Raw genomic sequence first — 15,095 nt, forward strand, 5'->3', positions numbered from 1 at the left:
AAAAGGAAAAGATACGACATATTTACACCCGAAGGTGACCCTACAATGGTGAGTGTCTGTCAGAAATGCCGGGACGCCCTCTGGGATAAACCACTGAACCTTCTAGACCACTAGAACCTGGAGGGGCGCAAAAACAAAAGCGTGAGTGGGCAAAAACAAAGTTCTTTGAAAACTCTTTAGCAAAATACATTATAACCCCTCGCCGTAAAACCTGTATACTTCCCAGAAAATGAACATATATACGTATGTATAGATATGTCAATCATGCTCCACAATATGCCATTCATGCTCACAATATGCCATTCATGCTTGAGAATATGCCACAACAGAATCTCATGATCAAATATAAATGCTCAAGCGTAATTCACATCGAATATATATAATATGGCAGCCGGGAGTCACCTAACGTGACCTGTACGGCTGAATCTAGAGCTCCACTCTCAACTCAATAACTGAATCTGCACACGAGTCGGAACCACCTAACGTGGTCTGTACGACAGGCTGGGTGTAATATATATATGTATGCTCTAGTGCTACGATCACGTGAAGCTGGGCGATAAATCGCGGGTCACCTACAAGTCGGAACCACCTAATGTGGTCTGTACGACAGGCTTGCACCTATCTTGGATCCAAGGCGAGCATGCGGTGCTGGTGAACATACACGTGAAGGCTGTGCCCTGGCCCTGGGCGGGAGCACTAACACCGGGGGTGCAGATTATGAGCTCTCTAAACCTCTCAAACTACCATTGCATAATAAACAGGAATGCATAACCACATGAATACCGCTTACCTGGCACTTACCTGTGCGTCCACAGCACCAAATACGCATTTATATATATGTATGCCACTACTAATACATGCGATGATGCGTAAACAATATTCAAATTATGCATGGCATAAAACATATAACCTTTTCTATTTAATTTCTGGGAATTAATATGTATATAGGTATATACGGAAAACAAAAGCCCACTCACTGGTAATTAGAAGGGTCGTAGCCCCCCTGCCTCGAGTGCGTACGCTCGTCCTCGGAAAACGAATCACCTATACGCGACAAAGTTACGAAAACATTAATTTAAAAGCACCTAAACAACTTCTCGTAATAACTTCTCATACATTGCTCAAATTGGACAAATGAATATACCAACGTGACCTACACAACCTCAGGATCACGCCCATATTTTTAGAAAAATTTTTGGACCACGCACGCGCCCCCACGCGCCGGCCAAGGCACGGACCTACGCGCCCCCCACGCGCGGCCACGTGCCAGGCACACTGACGGTGTCAACAGACGCCGTCAGGAATATTCCGTTAACTGACGGAATATTCCGTCAAATCTAACCGGATTCCGTCACTGCCGTTAGGAATATTCCGTTAGACTTAACGGAATATTCTCCTTTCTTCTCCGGCGAGACTCCGGCGCCGGCGACGGCGCCGGAAAACTGGGTAATTTTCAAACTAAGTTTTCTCCTTCGTTTTTCAACCATTTTTCACGTTCTTTATACCAAAATGAAGCTTAGGACTAGTAGAACAACGTTAGACTAGTTTTAAGGCCTAAAAATCACACGATCATACCTGCAACAACGATCAAAGTTCGGCCAACTTTGAACCTAGCCTTCCCAACGTCCAAATTCACCCAACGAACCACTCCGAGGCTCCTTGGGACCTCACAAACACATCTACAAGCTTAGAAATTCCAAAAACACACTAGTTTAGGTTTGCATGAACAGTGCAATAATTCGGCCATTGTTGAAACGACGTGAAAACGTTCGAATTCTTACCTGGAATTGGTATGGTTGTGCTCCTCACAACCTCACGAGTTCAATGGTGTAATTGGTTTCTTGATTGGTGAAGGTTTTGAGTGTGTTTGTGTGTAAAACCGTATGTTGAAGAAGAAGAAGAAGAGAGGAACTCGGGGAGAGAGAGAGACTGAGAGAGAGAGAAGAGACAGAGTGAGGGAATGAGGGAGGGAATCCCGGAAAGTGAGGGTGATGTGTGAGTGTGTGTGTGGTCCTACAACACCACAATACACAACACTTAACGTACACAAACAAATTAGGGTAAAATTGTAATTTCAATGTACGTTTTAAAAATCCCGGGACGGGATGTTACATAAAGTCCTAAAAATCTTATTTCATTAAAAAAAATACAATTCAACTTCAATCCTCCTCTTCCGAGGCAACAGCACCTCGCCTCACATCCCGTAGCACATCAAACTGCCACTGCCAGAAACATTTCCTGAAAAGCTCATCCAGATACTTCTGTCCCTTCTCATCGGTTTCGTCAACATCCCAATAAACCTACATTAATGCCAATAACAATAAATTAGTAATTCAAAAAATGCTACATTTTAACAAAAATAATTATACATTATGTAATACAAACTTACCGATAACTCCCTCAGCATGGATTTCTTCAACTCCTTAGGCACCTTTTTCCAAGACTCAAACTTGGCAGAACATTTCATCCACACCAAATAGCCAATAGCCAATATCATAAATAAGTTTGGCGTACGCCTCAGCCATACTTTTTTCTTCAAAGTAGGGCACTTGCATACATCAATACCTCTCTACTCGCAATATAACTTTCCTTCCACGAGAGCCTTCTCCCGAATCGGCCATTACCTTTGAAACAAAATCTTTGAAAATTAGGGTTCTGAAATTATGTTTATATAGGACTCAGAACACTTTGCGCGACAAACATCTTCGTCACGCAATGTCCTTATTCATCGTGTAAAACGAGTCATGAATGTGTAGTAAATAGGAACAGTTAGAAGGCATTTTGACCGTTTCAGTGAAACTTTACGCAATGAAAATGTGGAAATTTTTTGCGCAACGAACGTGATTCATTGTAATTATGAAGTTTACGTAAATTTCATAATTACAAACAAATATTCAGTTATAATATTTATTCTAAAAATAATTAAAACCTTAATTAAATTGAATTAATTTATTAAATTATTTTAAAAAACCAAACAGGAATTAAAGCATAATTAAGTCCAAATACGGAACCTATAAAAAACCTTAAACTTAAATATTGTCCTCAAAAACATAAATTTAAAACTATTATTTCGATGGTCTTCCATTCCGCTCCACATTATAACGCCACCGCTTTTAACTTGCCTTCAACGCATCCTCCATCAACTTCATCAACTCTTTGTTCGTATCATCATCAAGAGTATACTTACACTGTTATGCAAATAATTAATTCCAATATATAACAAAAAAAAATTATAAAATGAATTATTTATCTATCAACATTATACTTACTAATAATTGATCCATCACCGCCTTCTTCAAATTCTCTGGCACATATTTCCAAGAACGCCACTCAACAATAGGACAATTATTCTGCATGGCTACACCTATCGCATGCGCGAACTCCACATGTTGCCTCATATCATACAGGTTGGCAAGCATCCTCTGATCCCGGTTTTTATCATCCATCGCAACAGGAACAGAATTGTGGAGAATAAGAAGAGCAGAAGCTCATATTTATAGGAAGGTTAGGGCCTTTGCTCGACGAAGGCTTGTCACGCAAACCTTTGCACGACAAAAGCTTTGTCGCACAAACATCTATACTAAATACAGTATTGATTTCTCTAATTTACATGCACTAAATGATTTGACTCAAAACTTACAGTAACTTGCGCGACGAAGCCTTTGTTGTGCAAAGTTTTTTTTTTCTTTCCTGCCTTTTTTGGGCGACGATAATATTTTTTCGTCACACAGTACCTCTTTTGTGACGAAAAATGTTACGTCACGCAGGCTGTTTTTCCTACTAGTGGAATTTCATTAGTACTAGTTTGATATAGTACCAACTGAGAAAATCATACGCTTTTTTTAAATTAAGCTTGATAGCCATGGCTCCAAACTTACCTTTCTTACCCTTGAAAGAGGAGAAAATTTCATGCGTAATAAGAATGTTGTCCTATATAAATCTTCCAGGAGCAAACGCACGTTGATTCCTGGAAATGCAATTCATTAGTAAAGGTTTAATCCTATTGACCATAATCTTAGTTATAATCTTGTAAGTGGCATTACACATGCTAATCAATCTAAAATTAGAAACCAATTCAGGGTTTTCTACTTCAGGGATTAGAGAAATATTTGTGTGGTTTATTAACCTTAGGCTAGAGCTTGTGTTGAAAAGGTTTCTAATCATGTCAGCAACTAAACGGCCCACAAGGTCCCAACAATTTTGATAAAACGCGCCATTAGGTCCTGGAGCTTTTAGAGCCCCAATTCTTTTAACAACTTGAAGCACATCTCCCTCCAAAATAGGCTTATTCAGCAAAGAGTTGTGCTCTTCATTGATGCATGGTTCAATGATATCCACATAGTTATCAAGGCCCAGAATAGAAGTGATGGCGGAAGCAGTGAATCTAAATTTGAAATCTTCAACAAAGATATTTCCATTCCTTCACCTTTCCACCACCAATTACCCTGATGGTCATTTATTTTGGAAATTTCATTCATTTTCTTCCTAATGTTAGTCACTGCTTGGAAATATTTTGTATTTCTGTCTCCAAGCTGGAGCCAATTAACTCTGGCGTTTTTAGCCCATTAGTAGGTTTCCTCATTTCTCATAACTTGATTTAATTGGTTTTTAATTGCAATTTCATTATTTATCAAATTACTAGGATCAGGCATACTCATAATATCCTGTTGGATTCTATCTAACTCACTAACGAGCTCCTTATTCCACTTCATAATTAGAAATTTGAATCTTTCTAAGTAGCCCATAACCTTACCTCAAGGGTTACCAGAAATGTTATCACTCCAAGCTTTGCTCACAACTGTTTTAAATTCCAGATAGGATAACCACTTAGCTTCAAATTTAAACATATTAGTTCTTAGCTTCAAATTTAAACATATTAGTTCTTAACATACCAACATTAACACTATTGTTAAAGTCCTATAAGATTGGACTATGGTCTGAACAAAAGATAGGATAATTATGAAGGGAAGCATTAGGAAATAAATTTAACCATTCAGTATTAGCAATGGTCTTGTCAAGTCTTTCATATATGATAGTATTAAATTGCCTTCACTCAAAAAATTGTTAAAATGTATCATATGATTATTGATCTCCTATCTCCTCCAACTCTCTCACTAAGATTAGTAATATTATTAAAATCACCCAAGATAATCCAAGGATGACTAGAGTTTCTTGCAAGATTAAGATTGATAATATTATTTCAGAGTTAAGGTTAAAGATTCTTTTGAGGGTAAGCATACACAAAAGTTAAAAAGAAAATGTTAGCTTGTTTATATCTAGCTTCACAATGAACGAATCTAGAATTGTGGGCAAGCACATTCATATTAATATTAAGATCATTACAACAAAGGAAAAGACCACCAATCCTCTCATCCCCCACAAGCAAAAAACACATTCGAGAACATCTTGGAAAATAAATTATTAAGACCCCTATCAAAGTTGGACTTAGGTTCTACAATACAAAAAACATCTAAATGACTTAAACAACAAAGTAAATTAAACTGAGAGGCAAAATTAGGCATGCCCCAGACCTTACAGTTCCACAACAGCAACTTCATTAATCAACATCCTCCGAATTAGCTTGGGCCCGCACCACCTTTAGCTTCACTCCTTACCCTCTTTCTATTACCTCCAGCATGAACCTGCTCAATCTCACCATCCTCAATTTCCATGACAATCCTCATCATCATTCACAACTATAATCCTTTTCTAATGTAGTCTCAAATCCACTTCAAGAAGCACCCTAACGAACAAGCCATTGAGACCAGAAAGAGTAGTCTCATCCAATCTGATAAAATTACCCACATGTTGAGTAATCACCTCCAGAATCTCAACATCTATGTACTGAACCGATACTCTAGGAATCCTCACTCATACCCTCAAATTAGAAACAAGATCAGTATCTCTAAATGAACACTTCTCCATATGGAAGATCTAACCCCGGACATACCATGGCATATTATATAAAGCAAACTCCAACTCTTCATCATCAGTAAACTCAATAACATACCATAAATGCCCAAAATGATCTAAGTAAAATGGTTTCTTAACTCTTGCACCCCAAGTTAATCCCAGCTTCCACTTAATGGTCCTAGCATCCAATTGCATACCCACCAGCTTGCCCATAAGAACTCTGCTCTCCATGTATTCAACATTAAGGTTGGAGTAAAGACTGGTTGACACTCTGGTAACACCACTCTCTAACGTGAAGGTACCATGAGCACCTTCAACCACAACTGGGGGTTAACCAGGGAGGGGGTTGGCAAACTTGTTAGCCCAGGCTGAGATTCTTTGGCTAGTAGGGATTCGGGCATGTTGGGAAGAGGAAGCTTCAAGTTGGGAAATGACCTTCATGGTTGTGGGATAAAAGCTCAGAGAAAAGTTCGACGAAGCGAAATGTGAACTTAATCTAAGTGACCAGCGACTATAAATACTATCCAAAGAGCAACTTAAGATACTCTAACCACGGTAAGCAAACACGAGCAAAACATGAAGAGACACATACCAGCTCCAAGGAGTAATTATTAGCTTGCAAACATTAAAACCAAACCAGTGGGCAAAGAACGCATGCTTAATCTCGAAAAACAGAACAAAGGGAAACAAACATATATAACAAACCAAGAGATAGCACTTAAGCAATCATGATTAAACCTAAAAATTGAAATCTCAGCCAAATCAAGAGGTCTGTTTAGCTTCCTACGTGTTATAATTAACCCCGCCAAATTTGAAGCAATGACACCCAAGACATACCTTGCATGCTTCGCCTAGTAAATCATCAATATTGCTGCGGCAGACGCCCGCTTGCGTCACCACCCATTGCTTCCACCTTGGGTTATCCCCCAGACTATTGAGCTTCACAAGGTGTTTCAGCACACAATTATCTCCACTTTTTCCAAAATGATGAGAATTATCTACCTCAGGCTTTATCTCACACAGACAGACGCAAACTCGAACATTGCTAGTATTGGGAAACCCTAGTTTCTTCAGGTTATCATCCCTAATTGATGTTTCCCGCCAACTTGTTATCGATCTAGTTAACCAATTTACTACTACCCAGGTGAAATTTGCAAAGAGATACCATTTAGTCAAGAGAATTGATCGAACAGAGCTAAACCCTAACCCTAACCCTAGAAATTTTCCCCTTTCCCCCTTTCGACTCTCATTCTACTGTTTTCGATCCAGCTTACTGTATTCTTTTTTATTTCTTTTATACTCATTTTATGTTTTCTAAAAATATTAAAAATCAATTAAAATCTTCTAATATTATGATTTTCCAACCTCAAAAAATATAATTAAAAACTTATAACAAAAACAAAAACTAATATACTAACATAAATCTATTTGCAAAACATTGTATCCTAACTCAAGTAACAAATATATGAATGTATATTATACCTATAAGCGAGATATGAAACATAACTAAAAGTTAGAAAAAATATAATATACCCACAAGCAAAACACATTAATCCATGAGAGGTTGATTATAAAAAAGAATTTGTCATATAGATAGATCAATATAATTAATCTATGATAGATGTTGATTACAAAAATTAAAAATAAAATCTATAAATAGGGTTTAAATCATGAGGAAGAATAACAATGGCAATAAACTGGACTATTTTAAAATAATTAAATTTAAGAAATTTGACTTATTTTAATAAAATGAAATATTTCTACTATTGGCTCAAAAAACTTATACCATGGTTGTGATTTTCTTTTATTACTGTTCTTGTACTCTAACTTGGGAAAAGAAAAAAAAAAGGTTTCTTAACTTTTGCTTGATACAACAATAGCAATGGGGAATAAACTGATATCAAACATCATTCATAAGATTCAAACTTAAAATCTTAAAAATAAATATCACAAAACCATAATAAACATTGTAAACTTAAAATCATTCAAAATCCATACACCCAAAAATGAATACATAAATAAGGCTCATTTATCGTCCTCTTACAGTGACATGCATTTGACACTTGATTCAGCATATATACAATGTAGCTAACCATTCGATGTTTACTACAGGGCATCCTTATGCATTTCTTATCCTGAGATGTAGACCTCTGCTACTACAAAAATGCTTGTACAAAATTCCAACAAAAATAGGTCATTGGATTTTTACCACCTATAAAAGTAGGGATACAAATACTAAAAAAATACTTGCAAGAGTACAAAGTTATCATAGTATAGCAACTCAAGTAAAATCGTTCGCCACATGGATTGAATGAATAATTTGTATTTAAACTTATCCTTAGCTAATTATTTGAAACAAAGCTTCGAAAATGTTGATTTTGGGATGTAATAATAAAAACGAATTTTAAACAAAAACAACTAAATAACTGGCAAAGTAAGAAAAACTAAAGAAAACGTTTTGAAAATCAATTTAAGCACTAGAGTTCTCCCGTCACCACTAACAATCCTATGCAATTTTACCAATTACTTATGAATTTCCACATACATGCTTTGAAGGTTAGGTTTTCCTAATGCATATTTTCCTTGTGATGTTCAAGCGAAAACATATATCTAACATGCAACCCTTATGTGATGTTCAGGTCAAATATAAACATGCAAGACTCATTAAGCTTTATGAAAACCCTTTGAAAAACCACGCAACCCTTAAGAGCATGATATTTGCCTTAAGTGAACTTATAATTACTAATCACAAGAAGCCCTCCTCAATTTCAGGGGGATATTCCAATAGAAGTTGCATCAAATTGCTTGTTTAAATATCTTAATGGTTGCGAATCATCAAGTCAATTAGATAGTTTAAACACGGTGATTAACAATTCAATATAAGCATGCATCCATTCATAAACAAATTAATAAAATCACATATTCATGTTAAGGCTTGTGACCTTGCCCTAGCAAAAGGACTAGTTACGCATAATCATTATAAAACTAAAGAAAATATCATTAACTAGAAAAATGATTGAAAACACCTTGTAGGTAAAAAGTCTAAAATTCTCCAAAACTAAGTTCTCTCAATGTTGCGTCCCTCACCCTAATGGCTAAATACTCTTATTTATATTACTACCAATTAAAATCCTTGCTAGAAAAGTCTTCTAAAAACTAGGAAATATAATAGTAAAAGGTTAACTTAAAAACACAATCCAAATCTGATAAGGAAATCTATCCAGCAAAGAAATAGCCACGTTTTTGGACCTTCAGAGCTCCAAAACAAGCCCAGAATGTTAAAGATTAGGACCTCTTCTTCAAGTTCCAAGAAGAACACAAGTGCAATCATCTTCCAACCCAAAAGTCATAAATAAACTCTACAGCTCAATCTGCCAGCATTGCGCGCTAGACAAAAATTAATTTGCTATGATTAGATGCTTCCAGATAAAATCATGAAATTTTGAAACAACCTTCTTGACATACTCATGAGTCCGCTCCAATTGGAATCACTCAAAAATTCCACCGTTTGCTTATTTTATGCGCAAAACGAATTTGCATGTCCTACATTGAAAACACATATCAAAGCATCAAAATCTCACCAAAATAATCACCAACATGTACCAAGAATAGGAAAAAGTATATAGTATAAAATCAACTCATCAATAGGATGGTCTACTTAACTTTTCTCCGATGAGACGATGCTTATGCCAAACCGATATCGTTTAAATATAGGGATTTAGGGTTTATATTGGAAAGAGAATTCAAGGCTGAAATAACATCATGTATCTTGGCCATAAGCACATCATCAGCAGAGACAACTACAGTGGATTTTTACCTATTCTAATATTTCTACAGCCTATTGTTATATACCAAGAAGCAACCAAAAGACAACCCCATCTGTTTCCAGCGCAGCCACTTCACCGTCGCCTCACAATTAACTTGCTCCACTGCCTTTAGTATCTAGTTCAAGTTGCTAAGGCTGTTAGATACCAAAGAACAGTTGAATATGGCCCGGGATCTTATATATGGGGACCCTTAAGGACTTGAAGTTTATTAAGTAGGAGAACTAATTGGATCCTGGCCGTCCTTTCCTACCATGAAATGTTTCAGGTAATCTGTCCTGTTCAGTTGTACTATTACTCTCTCCGCTAGCATGTCGAGTCACATTCCTTAGAGGGTGCACTCCTGCGTTGAATACACATTCATCCAAAGAGATGAATTATGGAGATGAGAATAGGAGATAGAGATACTTGAGCGTTCCTGCAAGGAAGAAGCTCTGCATCATATCGTCTTTCTCGGCTGTACTCACCTAAGAAAATTTGGTTAAAATACTTCAGTACAATATTAATGTATTCAAGTATGTAAACCTATACATATATGCAAAATAGTAGAGAGAGTCCCAGTTAAACAACTTGGTTACTCATTTTGGAACCACATCAATAGCAGCGGTAGTTCAGTTGTTGTTTCCATCCAACCGAAATGCTTAACACCAACCAAAAACAAACTTTTTCTTGGAGAAGAAAAAGAAAAAACGTGAACAACTAGTGATCTCTAAGCAGATTCTCAGTTGACGGTTGAAACAAGGAGCAAGATCTCATTATTTGCATGAAGAGTGGAGATGCAGTGGGAGGCAACTGAATAAAGGTTCAGTTGCTTTTGTTTCTTCATTTGATGTGTTGCTTTTCTTCTGGAGGTTGGTGTTCAAACACAGTCGAGTTATAAAAATTTTGAAATCCAAATCAGAAACCTTGAAAGATTTACATCAACCTTTTTCATGTTTTCAAACTAACAGTGCGCATCAACTAAAGAAATGCTTTTTTTCATTTGGGATCCAAACACTGTACGTCAGTATCAAAAGCACTTTTGTGCAACCTGGACTTTCATAGAAGCGCTACGAACAAGTGCAACTGACAAAACACTAGTGAGTGAAAGCACTTTATAGAGTAAAACCTCCAAAGGAGCCCTAACTAATGCACTTACCCACTAAATAAGCAATAGAAGAGTCAAGGAATCTGAAAAATGCTGTGTTACTTTACTAACATTCCACACCAAAAAAAGAAAGAAACTTTACTCTGATACACCAGTCCAAACTCCATACTACGAATTTGCACAACCACTCTGTCCACTAATCTACAGAGGCCCTCTGCCGTTGAACTAATACAAAATGCATATATGACATCCTTTCGGTCAAGTTCTGGAACGGAATGAACTATCTGAGCTCATCAAACACCTTATGCAGCCACCCCATCTCCATCTAGCCCTTGTCTGAATGAAGTATCTTGCGCTTTAAGATCTCATTCTCCTTTCTCAGCTTCATGATCTTGGTCTTCAGCGTTTCGACCTGCCAAGTTGAGTTTGAGTCTTGTTTCTGCTCAACTAGCTTTGATCTGCTAACTAGCACTGTGTGCACCAATCACCAAAGTACGAACAAGTCATTAGCATGTAATTGTTTACAAAGGCCAAAGCAAGCCCGATCATGTCACATATAAAACAATTTGAACACGAGAGAAACCGAAAGCAATCTCGCACTCACATTCCTTTTCCAAGTCTTGGACTTCTTTATTCAACTCATTTTTCTCCTCCTGTTCAATTGCGAGGCAGTCCTTCAAATCCTGAATCTCAAGAATATCTGTCAAGGAACGATGATGTCAACTTAAGCATGCTCTAAACTATACTTCTAACAGAGATAAAAGCAAAAAGATTTATTTAAGACCTCACATTTCGATTCCACATCCAACTGCAAGTGGTCCAACCTGCTTGCTAGAACATGCATATGGGACTTATGGGCTGCTAAATCCCGTTGAAGGTGATTAATGGTTGCTTCATTTTTTGCCTTCTCAAGCATGAACCCTCTGATACAACGCAAACAGCTTAGCTTGTACGTAGAGTAAATTTCTCTTGACAGACAACATACGTGGTAAGTTCGTGAAACTTTCAACCAAACCCTTATATTTAAACATATCTCATCTCTGACCAACAATTCAAATTGACGGTCTGATTTAAATGAAACAAACCTGCTAACAACCCTACTCTTATACATGTTGATCACAACAATATATTTAGACATGATTTCTGAATTCCCATTACAAAATGCTGCATTTCTACGTCTATTCTTTGAACGGAAGCAAATTAGGATTTCCAATTCTTCACCACGACTAGGTGATAAAATATTTTCAGGGACATGGACATCATATTTCTCTCTATTTCCAGTCATCCTTTGATCTTTTGTAACTTCATCAAAACTCTTATCGACATGTTTTTTTTCTTTTCAGTATCGTTGATTCATTTGGTGTTTACTTTTCATCTCTAATGTTGATTTTGATTGACAATCTAGCGACGCTAGATACATGAATAACAAATATCCAAGAACTATATTTTGGTGGTGAACTTAAAAAGTTGCAATTTTTTTTACAACTACTCTATTTATTGCAACTTAGCCAAAATTTGGCACTTCAATAAGTTCAATCAAATTACTCCTCAGAAGAGATTAAAGCATCAAATTTGGACTAAATTTGCAAATCTTACTCTGTAAGAGATTTAATGGACTAAAATTGCAAATCAGATTTATTTAAGGGGCTAAATTTGATATTAAAACTGACCTAATTTGAGCCTCCAAATCATCAAGCTTGGCAGCATAATCTTGCCTAACCAACTCCATTGCTTTCCTGTGCTCTTCTTCTTTATTCATCCACTGATCCCTCATTTTCTTCACCTCTTCCTTCAAGCTCTGGCTTCTTGTACACCGCTCGAGCTGATCAGCAACACTGCTGAACGACTCCGTGTACAATCTGCTCAATCGTTCGTTTTCTGCAACAACAAATCAAATCATCGCTTTCCGATTCAGTCATCTTAACCGCTGAAATCGAAAAAGCTGCATTTGATTGTTTCGAAGAAGTGAATCGAAGCGAAGCGAATTGACCTTGTCTGAGATTGTTGCAGGTGAATTCGAGAGCCTCTCGCTTCTTCGCCTCCGCATTGCACGCGGATTTGCTCGACTCGATCTTGGCTGCGCCGGTCTTGAAGTCCTGAGAATTTTGAGGAAGCCAAACGGAATTAGCAAAGTGGCACAGTGAGGAGGAGGAGGAGGAGGAGGAGGAAGATTTGTACCTGGTAGATTTGATCCAAAGTGGAAAGCAGAGAATCCATTTCTTGGTCACTGGTTGCCGCCATTTTTCTCTCTTTCTTTTCCAATTTCCAATTGCTGCACATTGAGCGCCTTTTTTTTTTTTAACATAAATATATAATAACCACCCATTAACAAAGGAGTATGGGAACATTAAATAGAGTTCAGACAACCGTATAATCTCTAAATATACACAGACGGAGCCATCCGTAAGGCTAAGGTGGGCTGTAACCCAAGAAGGTTTTTTGGCCTTCGGGTCGAATGTATTGATGAAAATCAATGACAAATAATTAATAAGAGTGTGTGAATAGCACTATCATTCTTTTTATCCTTTTTTAAACTCATGCTTTAATAGCTGATGTTAATGCATGTAGCCTATATTGTAACATCCCACATCGCCCAGAAGAGTGGATTCTGTAAGTCTTATATGTATATTCTCATCTCTACCTAGCACGAGACCTTTTGGGAGCTCACTGGCTTCTGGTTCTGTAGGAACTCCGAAGTTAAGTGAGTTCACACAAGAGCAATCCCAGGATGGATAACCCACTGAGAAGTTCTTGTGTGAATTATCAGAAACAAAACCGTAAGGGTGTGGTAGAGGCCCAAAGTGGACAATATCGTGTTACAATGGAGTCAAGCCGAGGATGTGGTAGGGGTCCGGGCCGGGATGTGACATATATAACCCACTCAATTCTAGTACAAGTTATTATTTCATGTATATTTAGCAGAGGATTGGTAATAAATAATACTTTTTATGCTAAAAATAATAAACTAGTTTTATCTCCCCTCCTCCCTTCTATCATATTCATTAAAGAAAAAAACCATTTATCATTTAGCCTTTGCACTACTTACTCAAGATAAGAAAAAGAATTTTCCTTTCGTTCACAATTAAATCCCTATCTCCACAATCTTTATTTTTCATTGCGTTCCAATGAATATCACATTTGGTACGTTCTAATCGCTTTATTTACTTATTCTTGATTTATGTAGTAGGTCAATTATTTATATAGTCCTTGAAGTTGTCGGTTAGGGCTATGATTTCAAGAATTGTTTGTATTCTATGTTTGTTCTTTTATATTGATTATTATATATATAAAAAAATAAACATATGATTTTATGATACTAATTTCAGCTAGCCCACACAAGAAAAAAATTATGGCTCCACCCTTGTAAATATAGGGACAAAAAATTTCTCATGAGTTGGAATAGAAGTCCTCAAAGTATCTCAATATATAGGTACTCGCCGGATAACTCAAAGAAAACCTTAAATGTGTGGACTGTATATAGAGACTCAAAGAGTGAGCCCACTGTTGATTTTGAGTGGGAAGCAATTTAATTACATAGTAAATTGATTTTTGTCTTAATTTTTCTTAAGTTGATTTTTAGACGTGTTATCATAAAAAAATTTATGAACTTTTCAACCTAAAAAAAAATTCAAATTCTGGTAAAGTTAGATTTCATCATTTTATGCACTATTGGATTAGATTCTCTTACCTCAATCTCATGCACAAAGAGGCTAAGTCTTGTGTTTGTAGCATTTAAATTGTAATGACTTTACAGTTTAGGTTCGTTTGCTTGTTTATGCTTTCAAATAACAAAATTGTAATGTCCTTACAATTAAGGTATGTTGTTTGTTTATATTTTCAGTTTAGGCCTCTAAACTACCAATGATAAATTTCATCACCTTTTTTATGAACTTTTCAATCTAAAAATTAAACACAAAGCACAACATTTTTCTTAATCAATTACACACAAAAAATAGTTGTTTGTTTATTTTAAACAAACAAACGATTGAAAAATAAACCTTTAAAATCATATTTTGGAATTAGAAATGGGGCTCACCCATTTTTAATCAAAAAAAAAAAAAGACAGGGGGCATCAATTTTGACACACCCCGACCGAAATCAGGGCGTGCTGGCCATCACGTGAGGGTGACGTAACCATGTGCACAATGCGGCTAAGAATAATAATAAAAGTACGAACAAATAAAAACCAATCCACAAATAGAGTAGTTAGCATACATGTGCAAACGTAAGTGTGAAAAACAATATTCAGAGCACAGAAAACCTAGTGCAGT

General features: G+C 36.6%; 1 protein-coding gene and 1 long non-coding RNA gene across 2 annotated transcripts; both read right to left on the reverse strand.

Moving 5' to 3' along the window:
* Positions 1-2,118: 2,118 nt before the first annotated feature.
* On the reverse strand, positions 2,119-7,131 carry LOC148690094 (uncharacterized). The gene is made up of 3 exons (XR_015957950.1): positions 6,751-7,131; positions 2,390-2,624; positions 2,119-2,300 (listed from the first exon to the last, which is right to left on the reverse strand). It is a non-coding gene; the product is annotated as an uncharacterized LOC148690094 (long non-coding RNA).
* Positions 7,132-10,906: 3,775 nt separating this feature from the next.
* On the reverse strand, positions 10,907-13,180 carry LOC137733021 (4/1 protein short form protein). The gene is made up of 6 exons (XM_068472249.2): positions 13,003-13,180; positions 12,815-12,920; positions 12,495-12,702; positions 11,614-11,747; positions 11,429-11,524; positions 10,907-11,295 (listed from the first exon to the last, which is right to left on the reverse strand). The coding sequence occupies exons 1-6, from the start codon at positions 13,102-13,104 to the stop codon at positions 11,150-11,152; spliced, it is 792 nt and encodes a 263-aa protein (XP_068328350.2). The 5' UTR covers positions 13,105-13,180; the 3' UTR covers positions 10,907-11,149.
* Between the last annotated feature and the right edge of the window lie 1,915 nt (positions 13,181-15,095).

Source organism: Pyrus communis, chromosome 16, assembly GCF_041283825.1.
Source record: "Pyrus communis isolate YQ-2024b chromosome 16, ASM4128382v1, whole genome shotgun sequence".
NCBI classification, from domain to species: domain Eukaryota; kingdom Viridiplantae; phylum Streptophyta; class Magnoliopsida; order Rosales; family Rosaceae; genus Pyrus; species Pyrus communis.